The 25,572-nt window shown below is 48.9% G+C and overlaps 1 protein-coding gene across 3 annotated transcripts in view; it reads right to left on the minus strand.

Moving 5' to 3' along the window:
* Positions 1–1,206: 1,206 nt before the first annotated feature.
* The window catches only part of stard13b (StAR related lipid transfer domain containing 13b), a 62,298-nt gene continuing 37,932 nt past the window's right edge, over positions 1,207–25,572 (minus strand). For all 3 annotated transcript variants that reach the window (XM_080006927.1, XM_080006926.1, XM_080006925.1), the window contains 13 exons: positions 13,526–13,597; positions 12,125–12,206; positions 10,138–10,201; positions 7,594–8,960; positions 7,100–7,270; positions 6,705–6,864; positions 6,345–6,543; positions 5,942–6,155; positions 4,959–5,073; positions 3,817–4,038; positions 2,865–3,082; positions 2,141–2,317; positions 1,207–2,017 (listed from right to left, as the gene is read on the minus strand). In XM_080006927.1, the coding sequence (XP_079863053.1) occupies positions 1,900–2,017; positions 2,141–2,317; positions 2,865–3,082; positions 3,817–4,038; positions 4,959–5,073; positions 5,942–6,155; positions 6,345–6,543; positions 6,705–6,864; positions 7,100–7,270; positions 7,594–8,960; positions 10,138–10,201; positions 12,125–12,206; positions 13,526–13,597 (3,179 nt within the window). In that variant the 3' untranslated portion in view covers positions 1,207–1,899. The remainder of the gene's footprint in view (positions 2,018–2,140; positions 2,318–2,864; positions 3,083–3,816; positions 4,039–4,958; positions 5,074–5,941; positions 6,156–6,344; positions 6,544–6,704; positions 6,865–7,099; positions 7,271–7,593; positions 8,961–10,137; positions 10,202–12,124; positions 12,207–13,525; positions 13,598–25,572) is intronic.

Raw genomic sequence — 25,572 nt, forward strand, 5'->3', positions numbered from 1 at the left:
CGGCGCAGAGAAGCCGCGCGGCGGGAGCAAAGGCCGACAGCCGCCCCCCGCACCCCAAACCACACCAGCAAACAGCCCCCCAGGGCCCCCGTAAGGCACCTGGCGGCGCTCTCCGCAGCCCCGCCAGGTCGCAGCACACCTTAAGCCACCAGGACTCCGGCCCAGCCGGTCGCTCCCCCTGGCCAACCACGCCCCCACGCCGACCCGCAAGCGAAATGCCACCCGGGAAAACCCCGGTGCTCAATGTGTGCTGTTGGCAATTGCAGTTGAAATTGCCTTCAGGCAAGTCGAACCCGAATCACTCGCGCCCTACCTGCCCCGCGCAACAGGGTGAGCCCCGCGCCGGGCACACCCGGCCAAGTTCAGGGCCCCTGGGTCACATGACCAGATGGAACACCTAACTAGCCCCAGCACAACGGGCCACAACCCGAGCCCCAGACCAACACGCGGACGCCAGCTGCAGGTGGTCCCCAGGAGCACCGGTTTACTATTATACTATCCTGTAATATATGTCAAAATAGGTATTATACTGGCAGTATAAGTCAGTGAACTGTAAATGACCATGGAGAGAAGTGAATAATAAAATATCTCTCTGACGCAACGAATAGTTTCAGAGAAGAAGGCTTCCCTATTTTCAATTCTATTTCTACCATTTATTCATATTAATTTTTAGAAAATGTGGCGCGCAGAAGAGATAATGTACCGGTCAGACGGTGGCATCTTGTGGTCAGAAACACGAATCAACAATTGCTCCCTATAAACACCATATGATGACCACAGAAGTTTTCTTAAACAATTGGTTAAGAAACAAAAACACAAAGAAACACAAAGAAAGAAGTGCTAGAAATTCAGGAAAAGAAAAAGTTCAAATCGATGTGCTCCGACCTTCCATCATTTCATACATATTATAGGGCATTCGACTGCTTTGCAATTCCCCACATTGGCGGTAGAGGGCGCCCCAAGCCTTTAGCAGTGCCTGTTATGAAGCAGAACTGAGGTCTGCAAAACATGTACTTGGAGATAACGTGATGGAACTAACTTGGTTGTTGTTAATGACCTAGAAAAAATATTCTAAATATCATTACAGGTTAATAGACAGCGTTGGTCATGTCTGTGAAATGTGATGGAAAAAAAATACAAATATTACCTTGGCGGCGGGACCGTCTGGCGGTGTATTTTTAATGAATAAAAACAGTTTTGTAATATTTAATGTTTTATTTTAAAAAGGTCTCCGGAACCTGATTGCACAGTCCAGCACCCCAAAGCAGGTCTGACCGAGTCAAACCTTAAGTCATTCGTTCACAACCACAAAAGGTCAAAGTTGAATAAAGTTACACCCGTTCCAAACAGAAATACTGAAGCAAAGTAAAACCAGTTTACAATTTGTACCACGTGTGTTACAGGGAGGTCCATACAACGGAAGAATCAATATATAGGAATCATGTTTACTCTACCAATCCTTTCAAATATATAATATATACATCTTGTTTTGCATGTACAATGTATTCACACATATACAGTCTCTTGCATGTACATCTTATTTAGTATAGCTTTACATTAGAAATGAATAAAATACGCACGCTTCCCAGAAGCATTTAAAGGCTTCATGTCCTAGACATTGTAGATTACAGCATCAATATTATTATTAATGGCACAAACAATTATAATATACTCTACAGCTTCATCAGATGATCACAATCCTAATGCTAGGAACGTTGGCAGGATGATTTTTCCCCCCCGAGGGGTCGTTTTGTCCAGCACCTAAAAGAAAGGCTCCTTTGTCAGTGTGCAAGTACAGAAGAACTCCAAACACCGATCAGAGTGTCCGTCCTGTGGCTACGACTAACACTAGCTCTGCGGAAGCTGCGATCCAGCAGGTTTGACCCAGGACCGGAAGCTTCATATCTTGGTCTCGGGTCCCTCCGTGATGAGGGGCTGGAAGGAGTTGCGGATGCGGGCGGCCTCAGCGGCGCAGAGGTGCCCGAAGGCTTTGTTGTACCAGTCTGGAGTCCGTCCTCTGGAAGGAACAACGGGAGGTTTGATGAACGCACCGCAGCACGGTTTTGTTGAAAATGCGACATTAGAAAGTAAAAAAAAAGCGCACACAAAAGCTCCACATTTAAGTATGTATATGACTTACTTGAGGTCCACCCTGCAGATGTGGGTGAGTCTGGACTTCCCGGAGCCGCAGGGCTCCAGCAGGTAGTTGGACTCCAGGAGGATCGCTCGCACGCCCCCGACGGGAGGAGCGTCCTCGTGCTCCACCGACACGGACACCAGCGAACACGCTCCTTTGGGCAGGTCGGTCCTCCACGACCTGCGAGCAAGAACCGCAGCAAAGTTATTCTCCAGACTTTCCCCCCCTCGCCTTAAAGGTACTCGCACAAGCGCATTTCCGCACGTCATGTGATTCAGACAGGATAATTCAGAATTGATTGCAGGTGTCTGCAGGTATCGCAGTTAAATCCACGACTTTTCAGGTCAAATTTTAACTAACTAACTAAATAAATAAATAAATAAATAAATAAATAAATAAATAATGGATTGCAACTTATTACTGTATATTTGGTCCAGGGCAGAGGTCAGTGTTATGAACTACATGGCTCTATGAACAGTTGTCCAAGGTAAGAGAATAGGAACTGGAATACATTTTAAGCATGACGTGTGTGGCAGTTTGGAACTCGTAAAAAAAAAAAAAAAAAAAAAAGATTGGTCGATCAATGTGAAAAATAAACTGTGAAAAATGATAAGTCAAACTGAAATCGACTTGTAAATTGCAAATGATCGCTGCCATCCAGTGTAGTGGATGATGTAGTGCTCACAACTGCAGTGCACTGACGAGACAGGTCGTCGTTCCCACTCACCTGAGCACCGCAAAGTCCCGGCTGGGATGCGGCGGCATGCGGTTGAGGACGTACTGGTAGACCTCCGTCTGCTTGTCCAGCGTCTCGATCACCTTCCACTGCAGCAGATCCACGTCCCACAGGTGGCGCTCCCGCAGCACGCGATTCAGCACCACCGACGGAGGGGCCTCCACCTCCACCGACACCCTCCAGCGCCGCAGAGGATTCCCGTCGCCCACCTGCGGGAGGTTTGTAAACGGTAGAGGGGTATTCGAATGAATTAAGAAGACAAATTAACTCAATACGTAGAAAACCTGTCGAATTGCTGACTGAACCATATCTGGTTAAATGCGTGCTATTATTTATTTATTTATTTATTTAATAAATATACACAGTAGAACTCATTTATTCAAACCCCACAGGAAGGACGGATCGTTTGGGTGGCTCAAATGTTCAGTTTGACCAAAAGTCAAATTTATATAGTGTACATGGAGACAGGTTCTAAATCCATCCAAGGGGTTTATTTACACTTCGCCAGGAACAAACATGCGAATATTATATGTTATTTACTCACAGTATGATCCATAAACATTAAATCAATACGGTACAAGTGTAGACTGTGTGTGTATAAATGTCATCTTTCATTGAGAGATCTGAACAGAGACATTAACTGTTTATACTTCAGACTATCTCGACTAGATCGGAAACATCAGAACATCCGACGCTGTTTGTTCGGCACGAGTGAAATAAACACATTAAACTTTGTCGGAAACAAACACCTGAACAACCGAAGATACTTAAATACGTATGCATCGGATTTTTGGAATACTCTTTTGACATCTGCAGCCTCTAATTTCTATGACGAACAGATGTGGAGTGCAGGAAAGCCGACACGTGGGTTGGGTTGAGGGGGCGTGTCCAGATGCAAGGGGGACCGGACACGCGGGCGACGGGGTTCAGGGCCCCCACCCACCTTCTTGTAGTAGAGCTCGGTGTTGTCGGCGCTGCTGCACGACACCCAGCACTTGGACTTCTCCCGCGCCTCCCTGAGCAGGCCTTGGAGCCGCCCCTCCATGTGGCCCCGGTATGTCCCGTCGTCCTCCTCCAGCTGCTTGCACAGCTCGCTGAGGGTGGGGGCGTGCAGGTCGGCCTCCACGTACGAGTTGCGGGACTGCGTGACCATCTCGTGCGGGATCTGGCGGAGGCGGGCGGAGCAGCACCGACGTCATTCACTCGTCTCTCAAGAACTTTCAGTACACGGTCGCAGAATTGGTCATAAAAGACAACTAAAAAAGAATAGAAATACATGCATCCAAACACACTCTTCACATACTATGTTTTATATGAAAACTTGAGTGTGGGATATATATACACAGTGTATATATATATAGATGTGTGTATATGTGTATAAATATATAAACAGTATATATGTGTGTGTGTGTGTGTGTGTGTGTGTATATATATGTGTATGAGTATATATGTGTATATTACATATATATATATATATATATATATATATATATAGTATATACACATGTATGTATGTGTGTGTGTGTGTGTATATATATATATGTGTATATGTATGTATGTATGTATATAAATATCTATATATATGTATATATATATAGATATAAAAACATATTTATATATATATATATATATATATATATATATTTAGAGGGGGAAAAGAGGGGAATACTGGGAGTAGAAATATCATCTCCAGTATTTCTGGAACATTGAGATACAATCCATTGGTTCCACAGTCACTGCCATATATTTTGGACAAATAATCAAACATTTGTTTCAGTGGTTTGCTTCACTTCAGCTCGTAGTGTTGGTGAAAAGTGGCTTTGTTCAACGCTGGTTACCACAGTGTTGCCTGGCGGTGACGTTCCATCGCAAACCAAAACACACATTTTCCATTTGGGGAAACATTGGGGGCAAAGCAAAACACTTAAAGGGGCAGGAGGGTTTTTCTTTTTAAGATCCGCGTTCCTCCGATGTAATGCGTTCATGGGAACCATTCCTCAGTTATTAAGGCGCCGGTCGAGACCCGAGGCGGTGCTGGGATAAAACGCATTTCCTCCCGTCTTCTCAAAATGAGCGGCGTCGTACCTCAAAGAGCCGGTTGCACTCTATGATCATGTGCGCGAGGCCCTGCGTGGCTGCCAGGTTCTCGTTCAGGTCCTTCTGGTCCGGTCGGCCCGTGGCGTACTTCTTCTGCATCACCCTGGGAGTTGCGAGCAGACAACACTGTTATTACGCCGGCGAACACGCAGTTCATAAACTCCCCTGTTTCCACGGCGCGCTCTGCAGGCAACCCCCTTTGATGCCCCCAGCAACTATTTTAAACGCGGTAAATTAGAGAGGCTTGTTTGTTTGGACACAGTGTGATCTCATAAAAGAGCTCGGTTTAAAGGGAGCAGCGTGGAAATCCATGAGTTTTTAACGCCGGCCCAGACCCAGGGTGATGCGCTGCGCACCCCTGAGGCCCGAGCAGACTCTGGAACCCCTTTTATACATGCGCTCGGTGGAGATAATTCATGAAGTTAATTATATGGAAGGGTTTAACGGGAGGCTGTGTGTGCGTCGCTTATTATTTGCTGGAGTTAAGGAGCAAACAGCCGGCGCAGTCTCCCAACAAACGACGGATACAGCAACAAACAAATTTTTTTAAAGAAATCAAACAGCTGATTTGAGCCTAGAATGCATATAATGCATAAAAATGACCCGGATAGTTGCTGTTTTATTTTTTAAAGAAATCATCAAAAATTCCAGGAATTCCTCAATGAAGGCGTTTTTTGATGTTGTAAAATCATTGTTTCTCAGTTAGTTTAATCAAATATAAGTTAATTAAATAATATGTACAAACTACAAACCAGATAATTTTTGACCCTGCATATGTATTATCGGGTCGCCTATGATCTCTAGAATTAAAGAATGCATATTGAAACGACGTGCGATGACTTCCTCGTGGTAAAATATTAATTTAGAAAGCTGCTGGATATTCATTGGCGCCCCATTTGATCAACGGAAGGAGACGAAAAGATTCGGCATGGGTGAGGATGCGGATCAAGGTGCGCGCCGTGTCCCTGTACCTGGGGGAGAGGTTTTCCTTCTTGAGCAGGTTGAGGTGGAAGAGCGAGGGGGCCAGGCACACGGCGATGTTCATGGGCGTCATCTGGTTCTCCTCCACGGAGGAGGTGACGTCGCTCAGAAAGCAGAGCAGCGTCTGGAGCACCTCTCGGTTTTCGTCCGACATCAGCATGATGGCCGCCTGGACGGCCTGCAACCGCTGGTCCTTTGGAACGTCTGCACGGATACGGAAAGAAAAAAAAAAATCTTTCCTAGCCTGTCGGTGTAACCGTAAAACACAAAAGGCAGAGAAGCGCAACGGATTATAATGTCGCCGTTTCTTTCTGGGTTCAGTTTGCCACAGTTAGGATTCAGGTCAAACTAGAACCAAACCGTCCTGTCAAGAAGCCAGGGTGTCGTCCTTACACTGGTAGATGTGGAGGAATGTCTCTCCGAGCTTGCTGGTGAGCAGGGGCTCGGGCAGATCTCTGAAAAACTGTTTGACCATGTCGGCCACATCGTAGGCCGACTGGTCCTCGTAGTTCACATTGTCCGGAGAGCTCTCATTCATCTGCCTGAGAGCCTGGATCCGTGACTTCACCCCCGATTTACGAAACAGACCCACCTGAAAGGGAAAGGCAGGGGTCGGTGAGGACCAGCTAACCGCATGCAAGTCAGTTTGTAATCGTGACGCTGGCATTGGGGAAACTGAGAGGCCGTGGGAAATAACAACGACCTTCCCCAAGTGTGAAGGGGTTGTGCGAGGCTGCGCGCGCTGCGGCTGACCTGGTCTAAACACTGGCTCCTCAGGTAGCGCAGGGCTTGCTGCAGGCTGAGGGGAAGGGGCTGCCCCGAGCGCTGAACGTGCACTATGAGAGGCACACCAAACACATTCTTATCCTTATAGTCTGGAACTTTCATTCGCTTCATGAACTTTGGCACAGACCTGCGAAAGGACATCCACACAGAGCTGTTTAACAAGTGGTTTCACGGAAGTTTCAAAACACAAAAGTGGGGATACAATCATAAGACCACGGTAAATTATTGACAAGGAAAGTAATAGTTAATTAATGAGCTCTTAAAAATTGACTCATTTAACACCAAGTGGACTGGCCAAAATTGAGTTTGTGAAAGGATGCGATCATCGCAAGTTACTTAGAAGTAAGGAGTTTGAGTCTCACCAGGTCCAGCCGTGCTTGTTGGACATGGAATACTTCTCCATGATGGCTGTGAGTCGCAACAGAGAAAATTTCTGGAGCAAACTCAGTTGACCTGCCGACTGGTTGGTTATCTGCAGGGAGGCAACGGAGTGGCTCAGGCGATTGGCTATCTGGAAGCTGGGCCACCGTAACCTACAGGGTAGAACAAAAACGCAAACACATGGTTGACGCCATCATAATTTTAAGTGGAAAATGTAAAACTAGTGTTTTCACATGTAAAAGAAGGTTAACGGGAATTCTAAAGTGTGTCTGTCCACTGTGTAAAAAAAGCTGCTTCCCTACGGAATAAGAATGAACTCTCTTACGTGAGTACTTTACAAATACTGTGTGGGCTCACCACAAAGGGAGGCAAACAAAGGAATTCCCTTTTAATCACTAACAGTGCCCGGCTATATAGGCCTTTTTTTTTTTTTTTTTAATCCACATTTATTTAAATCAACATGTACTACACTCACCGCTTGGGTCTTGTAAGCGAAGCTCCAACCCCAGAGTCCCTCCGCTCCCTGAGCCTTGTGGAGTCCGTCTCAACAAGTGAGACTTGGTCCCTGTCCCCATCACTTGGCGTCATCTGTCCTTCCATCACAGAGTTTCCCTCAAAGTCCAACGTGATCTGGCTGGAAGACTGGAGGCCGACTGAAACCTCCCTTCCCCCGTTTCCCTGAACCATCGCTTCCCCTGCAGGCAGCACGTTCTTGGACCAGTGGTCGACGATCTGCTGCAGGCCGTTGACGTGGAGCAAGATATCGTCCAAGTGTGGAAACAGATCCTCTTTCTCCAGATCTATCAAGTCGCCAGTGCTGGCGTACAGATGGGATCCGGGAACATTATCGTACACACTGATGCGGCTCCCCCTGGAGCAACACTGTGTAACGGGCCGGCTTTCCTTGGTGTTTGAGATGACTGGGGGGTCGAGTTGCATCCTGCCGGTGTGCCAACTGATGGAGGCCCCATTGGTGGGGGAAAGGCTTTCTATGGACAGTGCTTTGGGGAAGGTCCCTGGCTTGTGGTCACTCGGGATGTGAACCACCAGATCCTCATAGGAGCAGAACTCATTTCTGCGGTTTTGCTCTGCTATCCTCTTCACCTGGCCACCCGAGAAGATGTCCATATCGTCCAGGTACATGCCGCTGCGCTTGTGGTCGGCCCGGTGAAGCTTACGCTCCTTCAGGCTGGGCGTACTGACAGCGCTGCCGCTGGAATTGCTGCTGCCCTCGCTGCTCGAATGGGAGGGCAGTGCTCTGCTGGACGGCAACTCGGGGGTTCCGCCATCTCCATTAATGATCTCTACACATCGTACCGTCTTCAGGGCCTGGGCCTCCTGCTGCAGCACCGGAGCGCTGATCACCAGCGTCTTACGACCCCTGCCCAGCGTCCCTCTGGAGCGCAGGGTCTCCATGCGCTTCAAGAAGTCTTTGGCGCGTGCGCGGCCAGGCCTGCCGTGCTTGCCGGGCAGGGAGCCGTAGTGATTCATTTCTTTGGAGATGTGGGACAGGGCGAGCAGGGAGGAGTCCGGCATGGCGGCAGAGTCTGAGCAGGTGCGGTTGGAGCAGTCGGAGTCCTCGGTGCTGAGGCCCCTCTGTCCGCTGCCCCCGCTGCTCTCGCTGTGGAGGGAGGAGACCTCCGGCTCGCTCAGGTCCGTCAAAACGCTCTCGCTGCTGGTGGTGGTCTTCAGGCGCAGGTCCCCGTCCCTGGAAGGCTGCCCTCCACTGTGACTTTCAAGCAGACAGTCAATGTCCTGCAGCCGGGACCAGCGGCGACTGCTCCATTCAAAGGTCCATTTGTCACTGATTGCAAAAAGATCTTCTTCATCAGAGTCTTCACTCTGGGCAAATACACAGGGCAAACCCAAAGGGGAATTAGTGTCATCATATCACAATCAATTAACATTAGATGCTCTGAATAACAAAAGCCGATCCAGCAACCATTTGTAAGTTGGTAATCACGATAAGAAAATGACTTCACATCGGTCAAACTTGCACCCGGGACAATCTTTTTTACTGTTGTGAATAGGAATGGAAATGGATTCTCTCAGATCAGCTGTTTCAAGATGAGTTCATGTTCACACACACATTCTTCATGCCAGGAAGGAATAAGCTTGCTGGAAATAGCCAGGGTCTGTTCTGAATTTAAAACATTATATAATCATTTCACGCTGTGATGTAACTTAAAACATCTGATTCTCATAAATACTTTTCCATCAATAGACCAAAACAAACGTCTTAATATATACCAGCAGGCTACATTCCAAAGTTGGAAGAGATAATAAAAATGGAACCAAATTCAACAGGCATGGCCACAACAAAGAACCCATCTCGGATATCGTGGAATTTTGCCTTGGAGAAAGAAGGTAGATCATGTTGCTGGACACAGATACGATGCTTAAGGCTTCCTTGGTAAGAAAATAGAGGTATATTTGGTCAAATTTCACTAAGCAAACAGTATCTGACCCAGCGCTTCAAATTATTTTTAGGTGGAGAACACAATAGACATCACATGGAGAGCTGTGAGCTTCACTATATTTAAAAGAAAGGGGGGGGGCAGTCGGATATAAACACACCAGCAGGGAGAGTGCCGGTAATGGAGCTTTTAGAAGGTTTGTAGGTCACTTAGAACATGGCCAGTAATACTGCTGGAGTCACACATTTTTATAAGATATTTTAAAATACATAGAATTATATATATATATATATATATATATATATATATATATATATATATATATATATATATTTATTTATTTATTTATATATGTGTGTATATATATATATATGTGTGTGTGTATATATATATATATATATATATATATATATATATATATATATATATATATATATATATATATATATACATGTATATATACTTACACATATATACATATATATATATATACAGTAAATAAAATACTATTTGTGTAATAAATTGTATTTACATAATAAATGAATTCACATAACATAATGAAATACCACAAATACTAGAAAGCATCAGCGATCTTCACTTACTTTCTTCTTCGGGAGGTTGACGTCAAGTTTCATAGAGGCACACTTGTTCAAGGTGTTGAGTCGCCTAAAAGACAGACGATCAGTGATGAAGATCAATGAAAATCCCGATCAATCCAACAAACAAACAACACTGGGACGGCACAAAAAAAAAAAAAAAAAAAAAAAGCTTGCCGCACATCATCACCAGAAAGACACAGCCAGAGCCAAAAATATCCCTCTCATCCTGCAGAGCAAATGCATAAACCGATAAGCCTGGCTGTTATGGATGTACTGTCAGTGCCGCGGACCTCCACCGGGCTCCCCGCCGGCCGCAGCGGCACAGACCTAATGAAGCCTGGTTACTGCTGTGCTCTGGGATCCCTCTCTCAGCTTTGGATTTAATTAGTTGTGGCTTGAAAGGCGGCCTGTCGTGGTTCAAACGGAAGGGTTCGTCCGGAGTGCCTTACGAACCGACCCGCCGGTTAAATTTGTATTCCGCGCAGGGGAGCCCGCTCTGCAAATGGTTCTTTTATAATTAGTCCAACCGGAAATCCCTCCCCGTCCTGTGATGTAATTTTCGGTTTACCATTGCGAAAGGCATATGCATAACAAGTACAGGTTGGCATGCTCAGCGAGGAAGTCGAATTTTCATCTAAAAAGATACAAATGTGCACAGAAATGGGGCTTTTTTGGCACCTTGTTCATGGGCTTCCTAGAAATGTGAAAGCTTTTCTCTTTGGAACAGTGGTTTGATTTTCGAGTGCACTCCCCGGCTTCTCAAAGCCCAGAAAAGAAAAATCCTATAAACCACAGAGACACGGCCTGGGAGAATGTGCCCAGTGATTAGAGGTCTGTGGGTGTTCTGTGGAGGCTGGAGTCAATCAGCTCAGGCCAATGAAGATGGTGCACACGGACCAAGAACAACATTGGTAAGGCATGACGACACGGAGTAATCACACAGGAGGAAACTGGGAATACGGCGTAGACAAATGAAGACTTATTTGTGGTATGATAATAACAAGCCTTTGAGGCTTAAAACAGGTTTATCTTTATTCCGTGACGACGAAAGCCCCCAGGCAGAGAGCGGATCTCGAGCCAGTCGCCCTCCAGAGCTGAAACCCAGGAGGGCCCAGCCAAACCGCAGGTTCCCACTGATTCTACTGCGGCTGGAGCGACCCATTGAAGAGAAGAGACCGAAAGCGAGGGAACTCCCACCCCACACGCCTGGAGCTTCGAAATAAGGGAGGTACGTCTTCCAAAAATCAAACCATTAATGGGTGACATAGGTCGGTGATTCTCAACCTTTTTCCACATCAAGGACCCTCAAATTTGATATTCAGTAGGCCACAGACCCCATTTCATACGAGTTTGTCTGCGGGACCCCGAAAGAAGATTTTTGCTGTTCGACATGACTGTACATAATCTAGTTAGGGAGATAACAGCGAAACAAGAACATGTCTTCATCATGCATTCTCTAACGGCCCTAACATCTCGTAGAAAAAATAATGGGGAAGTTGAACTATTAATCCTTTCGCCTGGGGACCCCCCAGGAAGCTCTTGAAAGGACCCCTGGGGGTCCCCGACCCCACATTGAGAACCACATGCTCATCCCGTTACCAAGGAGACGCGGCGGAGTCCCAATGTCCCAGTGTGGGCTATTGATCCACCCGATTCATTTTAGAATTCATAGGGGTTGCCATGACGTAACGGTAATGAAGTCGCACTGTTAGGAGACAATCTTTGGACAGAGAAGCATTGTTTCACGCCGCGTCTGTCGCGTCACCAGATATCCCGTTTCACCGCAGATGAGAGGATTCCTGTCGGTACGGGAAAGAGCCCTATGGCCGAATAGCTGCAGCCGCGCCGGCACGGCCTGTCTGGGTGACTCAGAGCTGAGCCACGGGTGTCTCGCTCTCAGCCCCGAGCGAGCGGAGCCCCGTTCGCCGCGTCCGCCGTCGGCCCGCGCGGCGCTGTCATCCCAGGAGCGAGTCATCCGCCCGACGCTCACCTGCACAGAGGCTCCACAAGGTCCTTGTCAAGGAAGTCATGGTCTCTCTTCACGGGGGTGATGTCGATCGGGAACTGTGAATCTGGAGGGGAAATGGGAATAGATTCGACTCATTCACCGCAGATTATTATGTATGCACAGTATATGTTATTAAATCATTATAAATGCGGACTTTTTTTGTTTGGTTTGAGCATTGCGATTTGAGAATTATTGAAAAAAAAACAAAAAAAAAAACAGCAGTTGACAGATGCCGATATATAAAAGGAAAAAGAGTGGAAATAGCGTCTTCATTCTTTCCAGGCGTACAGTAACATCAAACAGGAGGCGACGGCCTCAGCCTGGCTTTGGACGTGACGACGTTAACGGGAAGAGACAGGATTTGCCCGGATAGCAGCGCCGGGGCTTGTGCGGGCATTACGTGAGGCACCGGGTATGAGCCCCCTCTTACGCCGCTCGAAGAGACCGAAACCCAGATCCTCGGAATCCGGCGCGCCACGGCACTCATGCGGCGCCATAAAAAAGTTTTATGAAAAGCAAAGCGCGTTCTCGTAAGTGGAACCACATTCTGACGAGGCTCAGCCGGTTTCCTCGGGCGGATGAATAAAAAATGACAAATAAAAACTGTTGAGATGCTGATGATTGACTAATTAATCGCCGGCTCGTAAAAGTCCCGCGGTGAAATACGACCGGCGTCACCCAGGGGGTGATGCATTGTTAAAGCTCTTTGTTTTGGTTTTGTTTTGTTTTTTTCCCCTTTCACTATAGCAGCGACTCCGCAGCCAAAGGGCAGAGAACCAGAGGAGCTGGATGTCAGCGAGCCGCTTTTAGAACCGGTTCCCCGCACATGGTGAGTCAAAGCTCCGAGGCAAAATCAAAACGTCTGGCCGGGACGCCAGATTTCCTTGAGAGAAGAGCTTGTTTAGGCTACGTTTTTTCTCTCTCTCTCTCTCTCTCTCTCTCTCTCTCTCGTGAGTTTTTCCCCCCCGGACATAGTTTATAGAGAAACCCTAGCTCGGCGAAGATTAAGACTTAAAAGCGGGCGAAGTTCCCCTTTCCTTTTCGGGTGCAGGATGGCGACCGGGGTGGCGCACGTCGCCGGCGTTCAGAATATCGGATGAAAACAGAGAACTGATCGGTGGACGCACATCTGACACCGCGTGCCGTTGTTTCTCCGTCATTTGGAAAAGCAGACATCCGAGCCCTAATTTCCTTTTTTCTTTTTACCTCACACAGAGGGGTTGAGGGACATGTGGATGACATAACACCGAGTGAACACCGAGTGAGCAACCGGCGGTGCCGGTTGGCGGCCCGCTTGACCGGGTCAGCCCTCCGTTATCTGTCCGTCTCCTCCCCGGCGTCGGTAGATTGCCTCGCTGGGGTTCACGGAGGAGGGGTTCTTACCTTCGAAGAGCTGGGCGTATTGAGGGAACCCCGCGGCCCGCAGCCAGTCGCACGCCTCCTTCGCCTCGATTTCTGAAACACAAAAAAAGGGGGAAAATCCGCCCGTGAGGAAACGCTCCGAACGCCGGGCGAGTCGGTGCAGGCCCTGCGAACTTGAGACAGTGCGGAATTCTACGTTCGTTTTCGGGATCCCAAGTGGAAGAATGCAACCGAGCGGGATCAGATCGAAGGGGTTCGCAGGATTTGGGAGTGGCTCATTGAAACCCTCTCGCTTGGTCTGAGGGGACGGCGGATGGAGAGACCACAGCGCCCCGGCTTCAGAGGAGCCCCCCGCCCGCTCCCCGCTCCTCACATGGAGGAACGCGATACCTTACGTAACTCACCGCCGGCCTCTGGGCACCTTATAAAGGAGGAAGCGGGGAACAGGAAGGCACGGCACAGCTTGACCTCAGACAGCGGAACCCAATTAACGGCGAAAGTAATTGCGATGCAGGTAGACGCGAAAACAAAAGCTGCCGCTGCTGGGGCGTCTACGGAGGCTTTTAACCACGCGTGACCCTTTTCAGATGGCCGGCGACACAGATAAAACCTCCATCCAATCAATGGTACAACGTGCTTTCATAAAGAGCCACGTTCAAAAAAAAGGTTGGAAAAACCACCACAGTACAAACGGTCGGAACCCCAATCATCACCAACTCTGCGATTGTAAGCGAGAGTAATGTTTCAAAGTCAGGAGGGATGACCGGGCAGAACTCCCGATATTTATCGGCTAACATGATGATGAAAAAAAAAAAAAAAAAAGGCTGCGGCCATTCATTCAGAGACGGAAAAATTCCATCCCGGAAGGATCAAAGCTGCTGCGGCTCCTTGATGGGCCCAGCTGCGGCTTCCTACGGCTCGGCCCCCGCGACCCGACGGAGCGAGACGTCTCCAGCCTCAGCGATGGCAGAGGAAGCCGCCCATTCACAGCCATCAATGAATGCAAATAGAGCTCCGTTGACACGCTGAAAGAAAGACGTCTAACTGGCTGAGGGACAGCAAATGGGCTGTCTTTCATTTAGAAGAGAAGTGTAAAAAAAAGAGAAAAAGAAAATGATTTCAGAGATTTAAATACAAAATAAGGGGGGTGCAGAACTAAGTTATTTAGAGTTAGGTCAGATGGTAATAATAAAAAAAAAATATATATATATATATATATATATATATATATAATTATTCATATAATAAATATATGAATAATAAACAAAATAAAATGATATCAATAATAATAATAATAATAATAATAATAATAATAATAAAGACAATTTTCAAACCAGCAAAACACATTTAATTAATGCAATAAATTCCAATGCAATAAATCAATTAAATGCAATAAACATTATACTCAATTTCCGTTTTGGGTCATCACATTCAAATTGCAATCATTCCTCAATGAATGTTGTTCAATTGCTATTTCTATCAAATTATTGGTCCGAAAGTGTTTTTCTTGAAATACTTCTTGAGAATAAGCCCATTTTCAATATAAATATAAATATCTCAGCTCCTTATGTTGAATAAACTTGCCACAAAATCAACTCGGCACAGTCTGAATATCAGGACTTTCTGCTGCAACACACAAGTGGCTGATTAAGAACCACAGTCTCAGTAAGGACTTTGCCTCAGCATCGATTCATTCATGAAACTAGAATTAAAGTCATTCTTACCGGTTCAGTCTTCCTCAAATTCAAAGACCGAGCGTTTCGGGAAACGCCCCGCTGCCACTTATGTTCTGATAAATCCAGCACAGCCCCGCTCGCGGCCCACGGAGGGACTCGGGGCCATTCCGGGGGTATAAATATCTTATCCCGACACGACCACTCAAAGGCTTCGCCCTCCGCCCCTAATCGCAAAACAGTGGAATCACCAAAGCGTCGATAGCGCGCGGAAAAAAAATCCACCTCATCGAATAGAGTTCCCGCCACGCAGGAGCGCCGCGCCACATCCCAAACCCAGTCCAGTCATTCGTCAAACCGCACAACCCAACTGCAGCAATTCCAACCTTACAGGAGATATACCGCCGTACAGTAATCCCCCCCCGGTCCTTCCCGAAACAGACCTTCCACTACTCGCCTGAGCTGCCGCTGCGCCTCTGTGTGACAGGAAAATCAATGAGAAGTGACTTTGGTCTCCAGACTGACCAGCAACTGAATAAATATTAACAGTTTGCCGTTTGTCCTTGGACGACGGGGCTCTGCTGTTGACTCCCGTGTGGAGATTAGCACTTGAGTCAACATGCGTACGTGCCCCCGCGGTTCCCACCTGCGAGAGCGGTACGCGGAGTGGAGTGGAGTGGAGTGGAGTGGGCCCCCCCCACCCCCCGTGGTGCGCCCAGGCTCCCACCCTCCCCAGGCGGATAACACCCGTGCCGCCGTCGTCAGGAGCGTCTGCGGGGACCCTGGCTTTGTCCCACAGCCGCGGGTTGGACCACTGGGAACGGGTAACGTGAGCTGGGAATTGCTCTCTGTTTGGCGTTCGGGGAACACTATACCCCTAATTCTTCTCCTGAGGAGGGCTCTTGCAGATAAAAGCCGGGTTGGGCGGCGCGCCAAGGAGGGAGATGCCACGTTTGCCATCGACAACCAGTGGCTTAAACACTGTGTACAGTGTAAAATTGCAGTGTCGCGAAGTGGGGTGAAAGCCACTACCGCCGCCACACAATGGCCCAGATTGCCAGCGGCTGTGTACAACCGGTTTATATGTGGCGGGGTCGTTCCCGGGGAGCGGGACCTTCCCGCTGCAATTCACCTTATGCAAGGCGGGAAACGTCAGGGAAACCTTCGGTTATGTAACTCGCCGCATGTTGGAGATACGGCGCGGAACAACGCACCACGGGAAAAGATACGGCCCGCTTGAGTCGTCCTTAGTCCCCTGCGAGGGAGACAACCTTGTCCAAAAACACGCCGGTCCTCTAAAAGCCAGTCCTTTCCTGCTGGATAACTCTGCGAGCGTTAACAACAACTTAACCCCGGCAACCAGAACTGTATCTGTCGGTCCAGCTGTGAGGGTAATCGACTAACCGCGAGCTTTTTCTTTTTTTTTTTTTTTTTTTTTTCATGCCAGCATGCAAAAAAAAACACCTAATGGCCCTCCTGTGATCAAAACAAAGCCCCCGCGACTGAGCTCTGAGAGGCGCCTGGAACACTCCCCACGATCCCGACGGACAAGAAAACATAAAAAAAAAGAAAAAAGAAAAAAAAAAAAACTTCCGGAAAATGAGTTCATATTTACTTACGGGATATTTTCATCATAGAGGCTGTTTGGCTCCGCCAAACCCTCTGAGGATCAAGGCTTTCCCCCGACGTGTCGGAGCGCCGTCGTTCCCACACTGGGCCACATTCCTGCCTCCTCGCTCAGAGAGCAGCCTGCAGTTTGAGCTGCCTCTCCTTCCATCCGCCTCCCCTCTCCACCTCCATCACCAGCCATGTGCCTGTCCCGCTGCTACATTCCTCGGCCCATCCCCTTTCCCTGGTAGGACCTCGCGGCGTCTCAAGCCCCCTCCGGCTCCCTGCGCCCACCCCTGCCCCCCCCCAGCCCCCCCGGGGCCGGGCTCTGCCCCTTCGACAGCTCTTTTCTCCCCTCGCGGGCACATTTTTGGCAGAGGCGATCGGAGCCGCGGCCAAACTGAAAACAATGTCGCCATGCCACGAGGGAGCGGCCTCAGTGAGACACACAAGTAAATGGAATAGGAAGCCCAAATAAGAAATCCTGCCGTAAACGCGGGCAGCGGCGAACTAACTTTGTATCAACGCCCGGCGCGTTGATCGGTCTGTTTATGGTCGCCAAGCTCCTCGGCGAGGTCCTCCATGAAAACCGAGCGGAGATCTGTGCTTCCATGCAGCCAGGCAACGATTAATTTGAGTGGAAAAGAGAAGCAGGACGGGGGCGGTGGCGGTGGTGGGGGGAGGCGGGCGGTTCCGGCGTCCAGATGTTCCGGCAAAACCGTCAAAATGGAAAAAACGGTGGGGGCAGGCGGCCGACTCGGGGAAAACCATGACATAAACCGCCAGCTATCAGCGGCGGTGAGTCACGCCGAGACTCATCGTTTGCGCGGCCTTCCGTCTCGGCCGCTTTGTCTGGAGCAAACACGGGAGGCGGTGAGCGCGACGAACCGCGTGAACCTTTGCCGCCGGGGACGCCGACCTCCGCCTGGCCCTGCGCTCCCGAGCGCGACCGGCCGGGGGCTTTGCGACGACGTCAGGAGGCCGCCTCCGTTCAAGCGCCGGCGCCGAGTGCCGCTCCAGACGGGGGGGGCCTTTTCTAGTGGCGTTATTCCGCATTTCCTGCCTGTATATAAAAAAAATAATAATAATAAATAAATAAAAGCCGGGGCTCTTACGGCCCGCCGCGGCCGGGACGTCTTGTAAAGAGACAAACAGGAGACGCTATGACGCAGGGGTTCCACTTTGGCCCGTTTAACCGACGATGGGAAGGGGGAAAAAAAAAAACCCCAAAAAACCCACTCTGCCCATATTAAGTCTCCGCAGACTCAACTTCAAGAAACTGCCGACCCACAATGACAGCAATTTACACGGTGTGTGTAGACCATTACAAATGTTTGTTTGATTGTTCCTCCCCCGCCTCATGCGGGCGACTGGAATGAATCAGTCACACACACGTGCGCACACACACACACACACACACACACACACAGAGCAGGCTGCAGACCATTACTGTAGCCCTGAGGCTGTCTGCATTGAAAGCACCTGGGCTGAGACGGAGGAGCCAGGAGCGGGGGATGCAAGAAAAACAAAGACGCTCTTGTTTGGCCGGCTGCCATGACGGAGGTGTTACGCACGACAAAGGGGCCGGGGAGCCGCGGAGGTGAGGCCCCTGCCCCCCCCGCAGTCCCAACGACAACGCAGACGGGCCCCCACCCCCCGCACCGGGCCATACTGTTAAACCAGGGGAAACACAGAGCGCCCGTGCCCCCCCCCGCCCCCCGCCCCCACGTCTCGTCTGCCCAAAAACCGCAACTCCTGATGTCTCGCGCCCAAAATAGGCCGTCGGCTCCTCGCGCGTCTCTTGATTGAGAGCCGCCGCCAGGAAGCGCTTGAGTGACCGTTACGACAAAAATTAAACGTGAGGAAGGAGCTGAAGGAGCAGAGAGCTCCACCCAGGAGACAGAGAAGGACTTCCGCCGTGGCCCCGCTCCGACAGGCCGCGTGGGATGTGGGCTGTCGCGGTCATGGGGTTTTTTGGGTTGATAATTAATGGACATAAAAACAACTGCCATCCACGATATTGAATTATTTTCTCTCTTATCTCATGTCGCTATCACGGTGCGAGCCCATGACAGTGTGGTCATCCCACGTAAGAACGACGGAACATTGATTTCACTCCAGCATCCTCCTCAAAAACAACTACAGAGTCAGTCTGCTGGAAGCGTCGCACTCCAGAGGGTTTAGAGGCACCAGAGCAAAGAAAACAAAGGAAAATCATGTTATCATAATGATAAACACATTGTTACTGACTCCAACACTGATGTCCTTTATGTTCTCTATGTTCTCTATGTTCTCTATGTTCTCTATGTTCTTTATGTTCTCTATGTTCTCTATGTTCTTTATGTTCTTTATGTTCTCTATGTTCTTTATGTTCTTTGGATTCATTGGGTTCTTTATGTTCTTGAGGTTATTTAGGTTCTTTAGGTTCTTTATGTTTTTTGGATTCATTGGGTTCTTTATGTTCTTTATGTTCTTGAGGTACTTTATGTTCTCTATGTTCTTTATGTTCTTTGGATTCATTGGGTTCTTTCTGTTCTTGAGGTTATTTAGGTTCTTTAGGTTCTTTATGTTCTTTATGTTTTTTGGATTCATTGGGTTCTTTATGTTCTTTATGTTCTTGAGGTACTTTATGTTCTCTATGTTCTTTCTGTTCTTTGGATTCATTAGGTTCTTTATGTTCTTTATGTTCTTTATGTTCTCTATGTTCTTTATGTTCTCTATGTTCTCTATGTTCTTTATGTTCTTTATGTTCTTTGGATTCATTGGGTTCTTTATGTTCTTTATGTTCTTTATGTTCTTTGGATTCATTGGGTTCTTTATGTTCTTTATGTTCTTAAGGTTCTTCTGGGTTTCCCGGCAGGGCACAAGGTGGCTTCATATTGCCGAGCCCCAGGTCGTTCCCCCAGTGTCGTGGGAATAAAGTCCTTCCCGTTTAATTAACACGTCTCTCCATGTGTCACGCGGTGCGCTGCATCCTCAGCCCCAATCATCAGCTTAACGGGAGGCGCCACTCACCCATTTCACCGACACATGTCGCGAGCTTCACGGGTCAGCATTCCCAACAGCTACAGTACACATCACAACCCACGCAGGAGAATAAAACACGCAGCCATCCATGTCAACAGACCCATAAAAACGGCCAGTGCCATTTTTGCGCTCCGCCGCCGGGGATCTGCTCATGTTTTCCGTGGTTGGCGCACAAACTATCCCAAGCAGGGGGAGTGATTAAAGGGAGCCCGTGAATCACACTCACGGAGCCTTCCCGTCTGATTCTCCAGGGAACAGTAGGGGAAGTTGCGGGAGCTCCCAGTCAGCGCGGATTTTAAATTGGTCGGCCATAGGCTCCGTTGCTAAGACCCCAAAACCCCCCCCCCGCCACCCCTCAAAAATACAAATAAGCTAGAAATACTGATCCTGTGGAGAGAACCCTTCAGCAGACCACGGGTCTCCAGTAACAAGCGGATATGGACTTACTGGGACTGCAGTAAGGTCATGGCAGCCGTCCAGGAACAAGCCAGCGCCAGGGAGGCATTAGCATTCTGGACTGGTGTAGGTCAGGGCGTCGCAGCCACCCACACTCCCGCCACTTGGCTTTGGGTGAGCGGCGTCGGCTCTATCGACGCCCGCCCCCCCCTCGGCTCTCACAGATACGTTTGGTCGTCGCTCACTTTCCAATCGGCTTCTAACAACACGGAACAATAAAGCCCGTCTATTTTGAGTGTGAACGGGCCCCGGGTCTGACTGAGCGACCGCTGCCTTCACCGGTGGAAGGAGTGAAGCCCGCGTTTCATTTCAAAGAGGAAATGCACAGGCAGCAAGAGGTTATCGATTCGGAGGGCGAGTAGCACAGCCATGTCAACCGGGGGCGGGCTTCTGTTGTTGACCGTCGCCGAAGCTCACTGGATCAGAAGTCATCGGGACTGTGTGCGTGTGTGCGTGTGTTTTTTTTTGTTTGTTTTTTTTTACCCCCGAGGTCCCGTATTGAATTCAAACAACAGCACGACAGCTGTGGTAACATTCTCCTTCACCTCTGAAGGACACCCAGAGAGAAGGCCCTTTAATCTGGCGGGGTGATGACCCCTTCCCTCTCTCTCCCTCTCCCTCTCTCTCTCCCTCTCTCTCTCTCTCTCCCTCCCTCTCTTTCTTTCTCTCTCTCTCTCCTTTGGCAACACCTTTTGGCTGCCTGTGATAATACGGTCCTAAGAACGTGACCATGTAGGCCACCACACACGCTCCTCCCACTGTGTGACATCACGGTAGCGCCCCGATTCCAAACCAAGAGCTTCCGCCAGAGTCCGCTTCTGTCATTTGTCCCTTTTTAGAGAGAACTGCCTCTGTGAGAACACTTCAAGTTCGAGACGGATGGTTGCCTCGGGGGGTTGGTGGGGGGGTGGTGGTGGTGGTGCTGGGGGGGCGGGGGTGGTTTAAGCCATCAGGGGTCAGTAGGATGTTGTAAACATCTCCCGACTTTATGGAAAATCACTTCAAGTTGTTTCCAAAGGACGATGCTGTAGATGTTCCAAGTCATCAAACGACAGAGCGGGAAAGAAAAACACACACACACACACGCACGCACACACACGTGCACACACACACACGCGCCGCCTGTTTGACAGGATTTTACACATTACGGACTCCAACAATGTGAAGTGAAGGGCCGCAGACTCCGTTTGACGGTAAATCTTGGTTTTTGAAGGGTCAGGCCGAGCGCTCCCAGGGGTTCCCAAATCAACACCGCAATCTCTCCCTCGCTCGAGGTTCGGAAAAATGTTTGAAAAGATATCATCGGCACCTCTAGCGCAGGCCCCGGCGGCCACACCGGTGTGATGGACGCCGCTGCCAAGATAAATTGCCATATCACGATCAGAGGGTTTAAAGGGTCCCGTTCATTTAAAAAAACAAACAAAAGCATGCAAATGTTGAGCATTTATTTTAAAACACTCGGTTAGGGCTGTCAGGACAATGACATTTTAGGTGACAATTAATCATGCAAATTCAACTCTTAATGAAGTCTTTTTGTTCTTTACTTTATGCCTCTGTTATAGTACAAGCTTATAATAGTGGAGGAGATTTTATTGACGCTGAGGAGTCTGGTTGGACTGATGGAGACTGATGTTCCTAACAAAGATTTAAAACACCCTTGGCATTTGGATTGCAAACACATGATCTTTGGTATCCCGTTCAAAACAGATAATTATGTAATCATTTTGACGGCTCTGCCCTCGGTCGTAGCCGGCGTAAGATCATTTACAACACTGCGCCGTTCAACAAGTCTGGCGACGCCCACAACACCGTCTCCGGGATAATAGAAATCATATTGCTGAATGACGGCCCGCCGCCCGCCCTCGTTCTGGCGTACGGCTTCCAAAAGGTGCTCTGGGAAGAGCAGACCCGGGAAGGCGAGACCTGTAGCATCTGGGCAGGAAAAAAGAGGCACCCGTCGTTCTCCAGAGCCTCCTCGCACCTCTGTCCCGCTGCCAGCGAGCCTCAAACGAAACAGAAATCCATCATCCCAGCCTTTCTGTGGAACACATACAGCAGTCACTCCTTCCCAAGCCGCGGCGCACCAGATGAACAGCTCCAGACATTGGAGCCCAGCCACTTTCTCACACATGTTAAAGAGTTTTGACAACCGCCTTGGAGGCCTTTGTGAGGGATCTGCTTCCTTCTGCGAGGGGAACATCGACTCTGGCTTTTGGAGATTTCCCCTCTCGTTTCTTGGGAGGCATTACCTACGTCAAAGCCTCCGCCGACTCAACAAGGTAATCTGAGGGTCCCGGCAATGTTTGTGTTCGCGGTTCAGATCGCTGCATTAGTGCCGTCCGCGTATAAACAAATAACACAATTCCAGACGGGCTGCGGCGGGCCAGTGATAACACATCCAGAGCAATCCAGCCACGGGGATACAGAAAAGCTTTTCTTTTCTAAGCAATAAGATAACAGCAACACGTTGGCTTGTTTCATCGTATGTTGCTGAACGTCTGATGGGGGGAGTTTTACCGAAATCCGACCTAATCTTTTCCAGCTAAGATTTGCATCAAAAAGACTACAACCCGCCATGAGAAGAGGTGCTTTACCTGTGGGCATCTGGGCTCCCCTGGGTCCACATGCAAGGTGCCTTCAGAGTGGGTTTCACGGACGGCCCGGTACTCCCTCAGCGCCGGTCCCTGTCACTGTACTTCCTTTAGGAACTGTGTCTGCCCTGTTCCCTTACTCCCTCCTTTTCCTTCTCTCTGTCTCCGTGTCTTTCCCCTCCCTCTCTCCCTCCCTCCCTCCCTCCCAGCAAGACCCTGTTCTGGGCTTTCTAGTCTTTCATCTCCTCCTCCCATCACTGTTATCAGCAGCCGCTGCCGGGCTGGGTTTTATGCAGCTATGGCGTTCCATATGGCCACGCATGTACCGACCGTATAACAGAACTTCCCAGAACACACTTCACTCTTCTTAGGCGGTCGGATGTTGCATTTTGCACACACTGTACTATTCACTAAATACCACCCTTATCCTGACTGCTTCAACAACTCAGTTGCCTCACGAGAACGACTAAGGAGAAATCTAATGTAAACTCTTGTCTCAGGACCAGTCCATAGGATCATCATCAAGCCCTGCAAGTCCTGGAATTACCATCTTAAAAAAAGGGAATTTTTTTTTAACAATATAATCTTATTAATTACCACTTTATCTGTACTGTTTATTGCAACTACACCAACACAGTGTTCCTGGTGTTCTGCTGTGTGTTGGTCGGTGTGCCTGAGTGAATAGGCTGTTTGAGTCACCCGGTGATTTGAAGAACATGTTCCCCTCGTAGCATGTTATGTACCGTGCCCTACATGCCTCACCACGCTGTTTTCCACACTGATAATAAAGGCTTGTGCGCTGCAATTCTTCCGGCCCTTTGATACAACACGCCGGCACTGTAATTTGGCTTTCCATGAGCGCTGTATAACACAACTGCGGAGGGGACAACTATGAATTACTGACAAGCGCGCAGCCAATTGACCCCGAAATCTCTACACAAACACTACGAATCGGCCTCGCATGTGATGAACTCATCCAACTTGAGTCTGAAGTTGAAAGATCAGTGGAAAGGAATAAGTATAAAAGCAGCAGACGCAGCATATATGGCGTACAGGTCAGCACAAATCTTTCAAAATAAAGAGGAATTGATACCAACTGTCATGTGAGTATTTCTAAGTACCAAGACAAAATGTAAGTATTTAAAAAATATATATTTTGTGTTTAGATAGACAGGCTGTAGGCTGCGGTGTGCGATGCGCAGTGCTTTTCTCCAAACAAAAACAATAAAAATCAGTGTTTTTATTGCAGATGTATTTATTTTATTTTTAGAAATTTCCATGAAACAAAAAATCCCCGCGTCCCCGGAGCACGGCAACGAAAATCGGAAATAACTTTTAAATGAGGCCTTGTAGATCCAATATGAGCGAAGACTCAGCAACCGGATCGATTATTTCTCGCCTAAAATTGGTTCATAAACAGATTTTGCTGGACTGATGAGGTGAAATCAGTGAAAGTTTACGGACTTAATACAACGGAACCCGGAGCTCATTCGCCAACTCCACTGGCTCGCAGAACAAGGGGCCTCAGGAGGGTGGCGCCACCCACTCAAACAGAGCGTCCTGGAACAGGGTGGTTTTGAGGCATGTTAGAATGACTAGAATGCATAATCTGAGTGGTATTTTCGGCAAAACACAGACATGTTTTGTGGACCTCAGAGACCTCTATTAACTTGTTGAAAAGGAACATAATAGGTCTCCTTTAACAACAGCCACCACTCGTTTGGGATATGATATACAGCAGTGGCTCTCAAAGTGGGGCTCTTCAAGAGGTTCCAGGAGGTCCCCAGCGAAATTAATATAAGTTAAACTTCACCATTATTTAATTTGAAAGACCTTGGTACCGTTGTGACCGTTTTGATCCTAATTTCACTGTTATCTTCTTAGCTATAGTACAGACAGGTGTGGAAGTTTGGACTGAATTATATCTGACACTAAGACACGTTCCCAGATTGGGGTCCATGGCCTAATGCGTACCAAACTGAGGGTCCCGATGTGAAAAAAAGTTGAGAATCCCTGGTATACGAGGCCGAGTCTACAAACAAAACGTGCGGCGAAAGAAACCCTTTCAAGTTGAGTCCTGCGGGGCGGAACCCCAGAGGGCGCTACGCGGGGCTCCCCTCGTTCCCTGAAATCAGCCTCGCAAAGTCAGAAGGGCGGAGAGAGCGAGAGGGAGAGAGAGACAGAGGGGAAGGATGTCGGCGGCGCGTCCAACAAGGGCCCCCCGCGGTGAGAAAGCCCTCGGAGGGCCCGGACGGTGGAGGCGCGGAGCCAAGACGGGGGCAGGCAGTGGTCCCTAATGAACAGCATCAAAGCGGACGGCCTCCAGAGCCAGACGGCCCCGGGGGCTCCGCGACAGCCGTCCGGCCGGCCACCGTGGGGCGCCCTCGGTTGATATGACACATTCATTGCGCGTTACGTGACGCCATATTGTGCGGTGGTGTTCCGCCCGGCGGTGGGAGAGCACCCGCCAAGCCGCTCGTGTGCACGTGTGCACGCACGCCCACGCGCTCCGCAGATAGAGGGATCGCGGCGGCATCAAAGCCGGGGCTATTTTCAGGGTCTGGTCACGAGTGACAAGCGGAGCTCAGACAGTCAGTTTTAAGAGCCTTGTAAAGTGAAAAGACAGCATGTGGAGGTCTGCGGTCTGCTCGCTCAACAGCTTTTACGAGTGGTCGCGTGCAGTTCACATTTCTACCACAAAGGGGCAGTGAAG

The sequence above is a fragment of the Zeus faber genome (genome assembly GCF_960531495.2).
Source record: "Zeus faber genome assembly, chromosome: 9".
NCBI classification, from domain to species: Eukaryota; Metazoa; Chordata; class Actinopteri; order Zeiformes; family Zeidae; genus Zeus; species Zeus faber.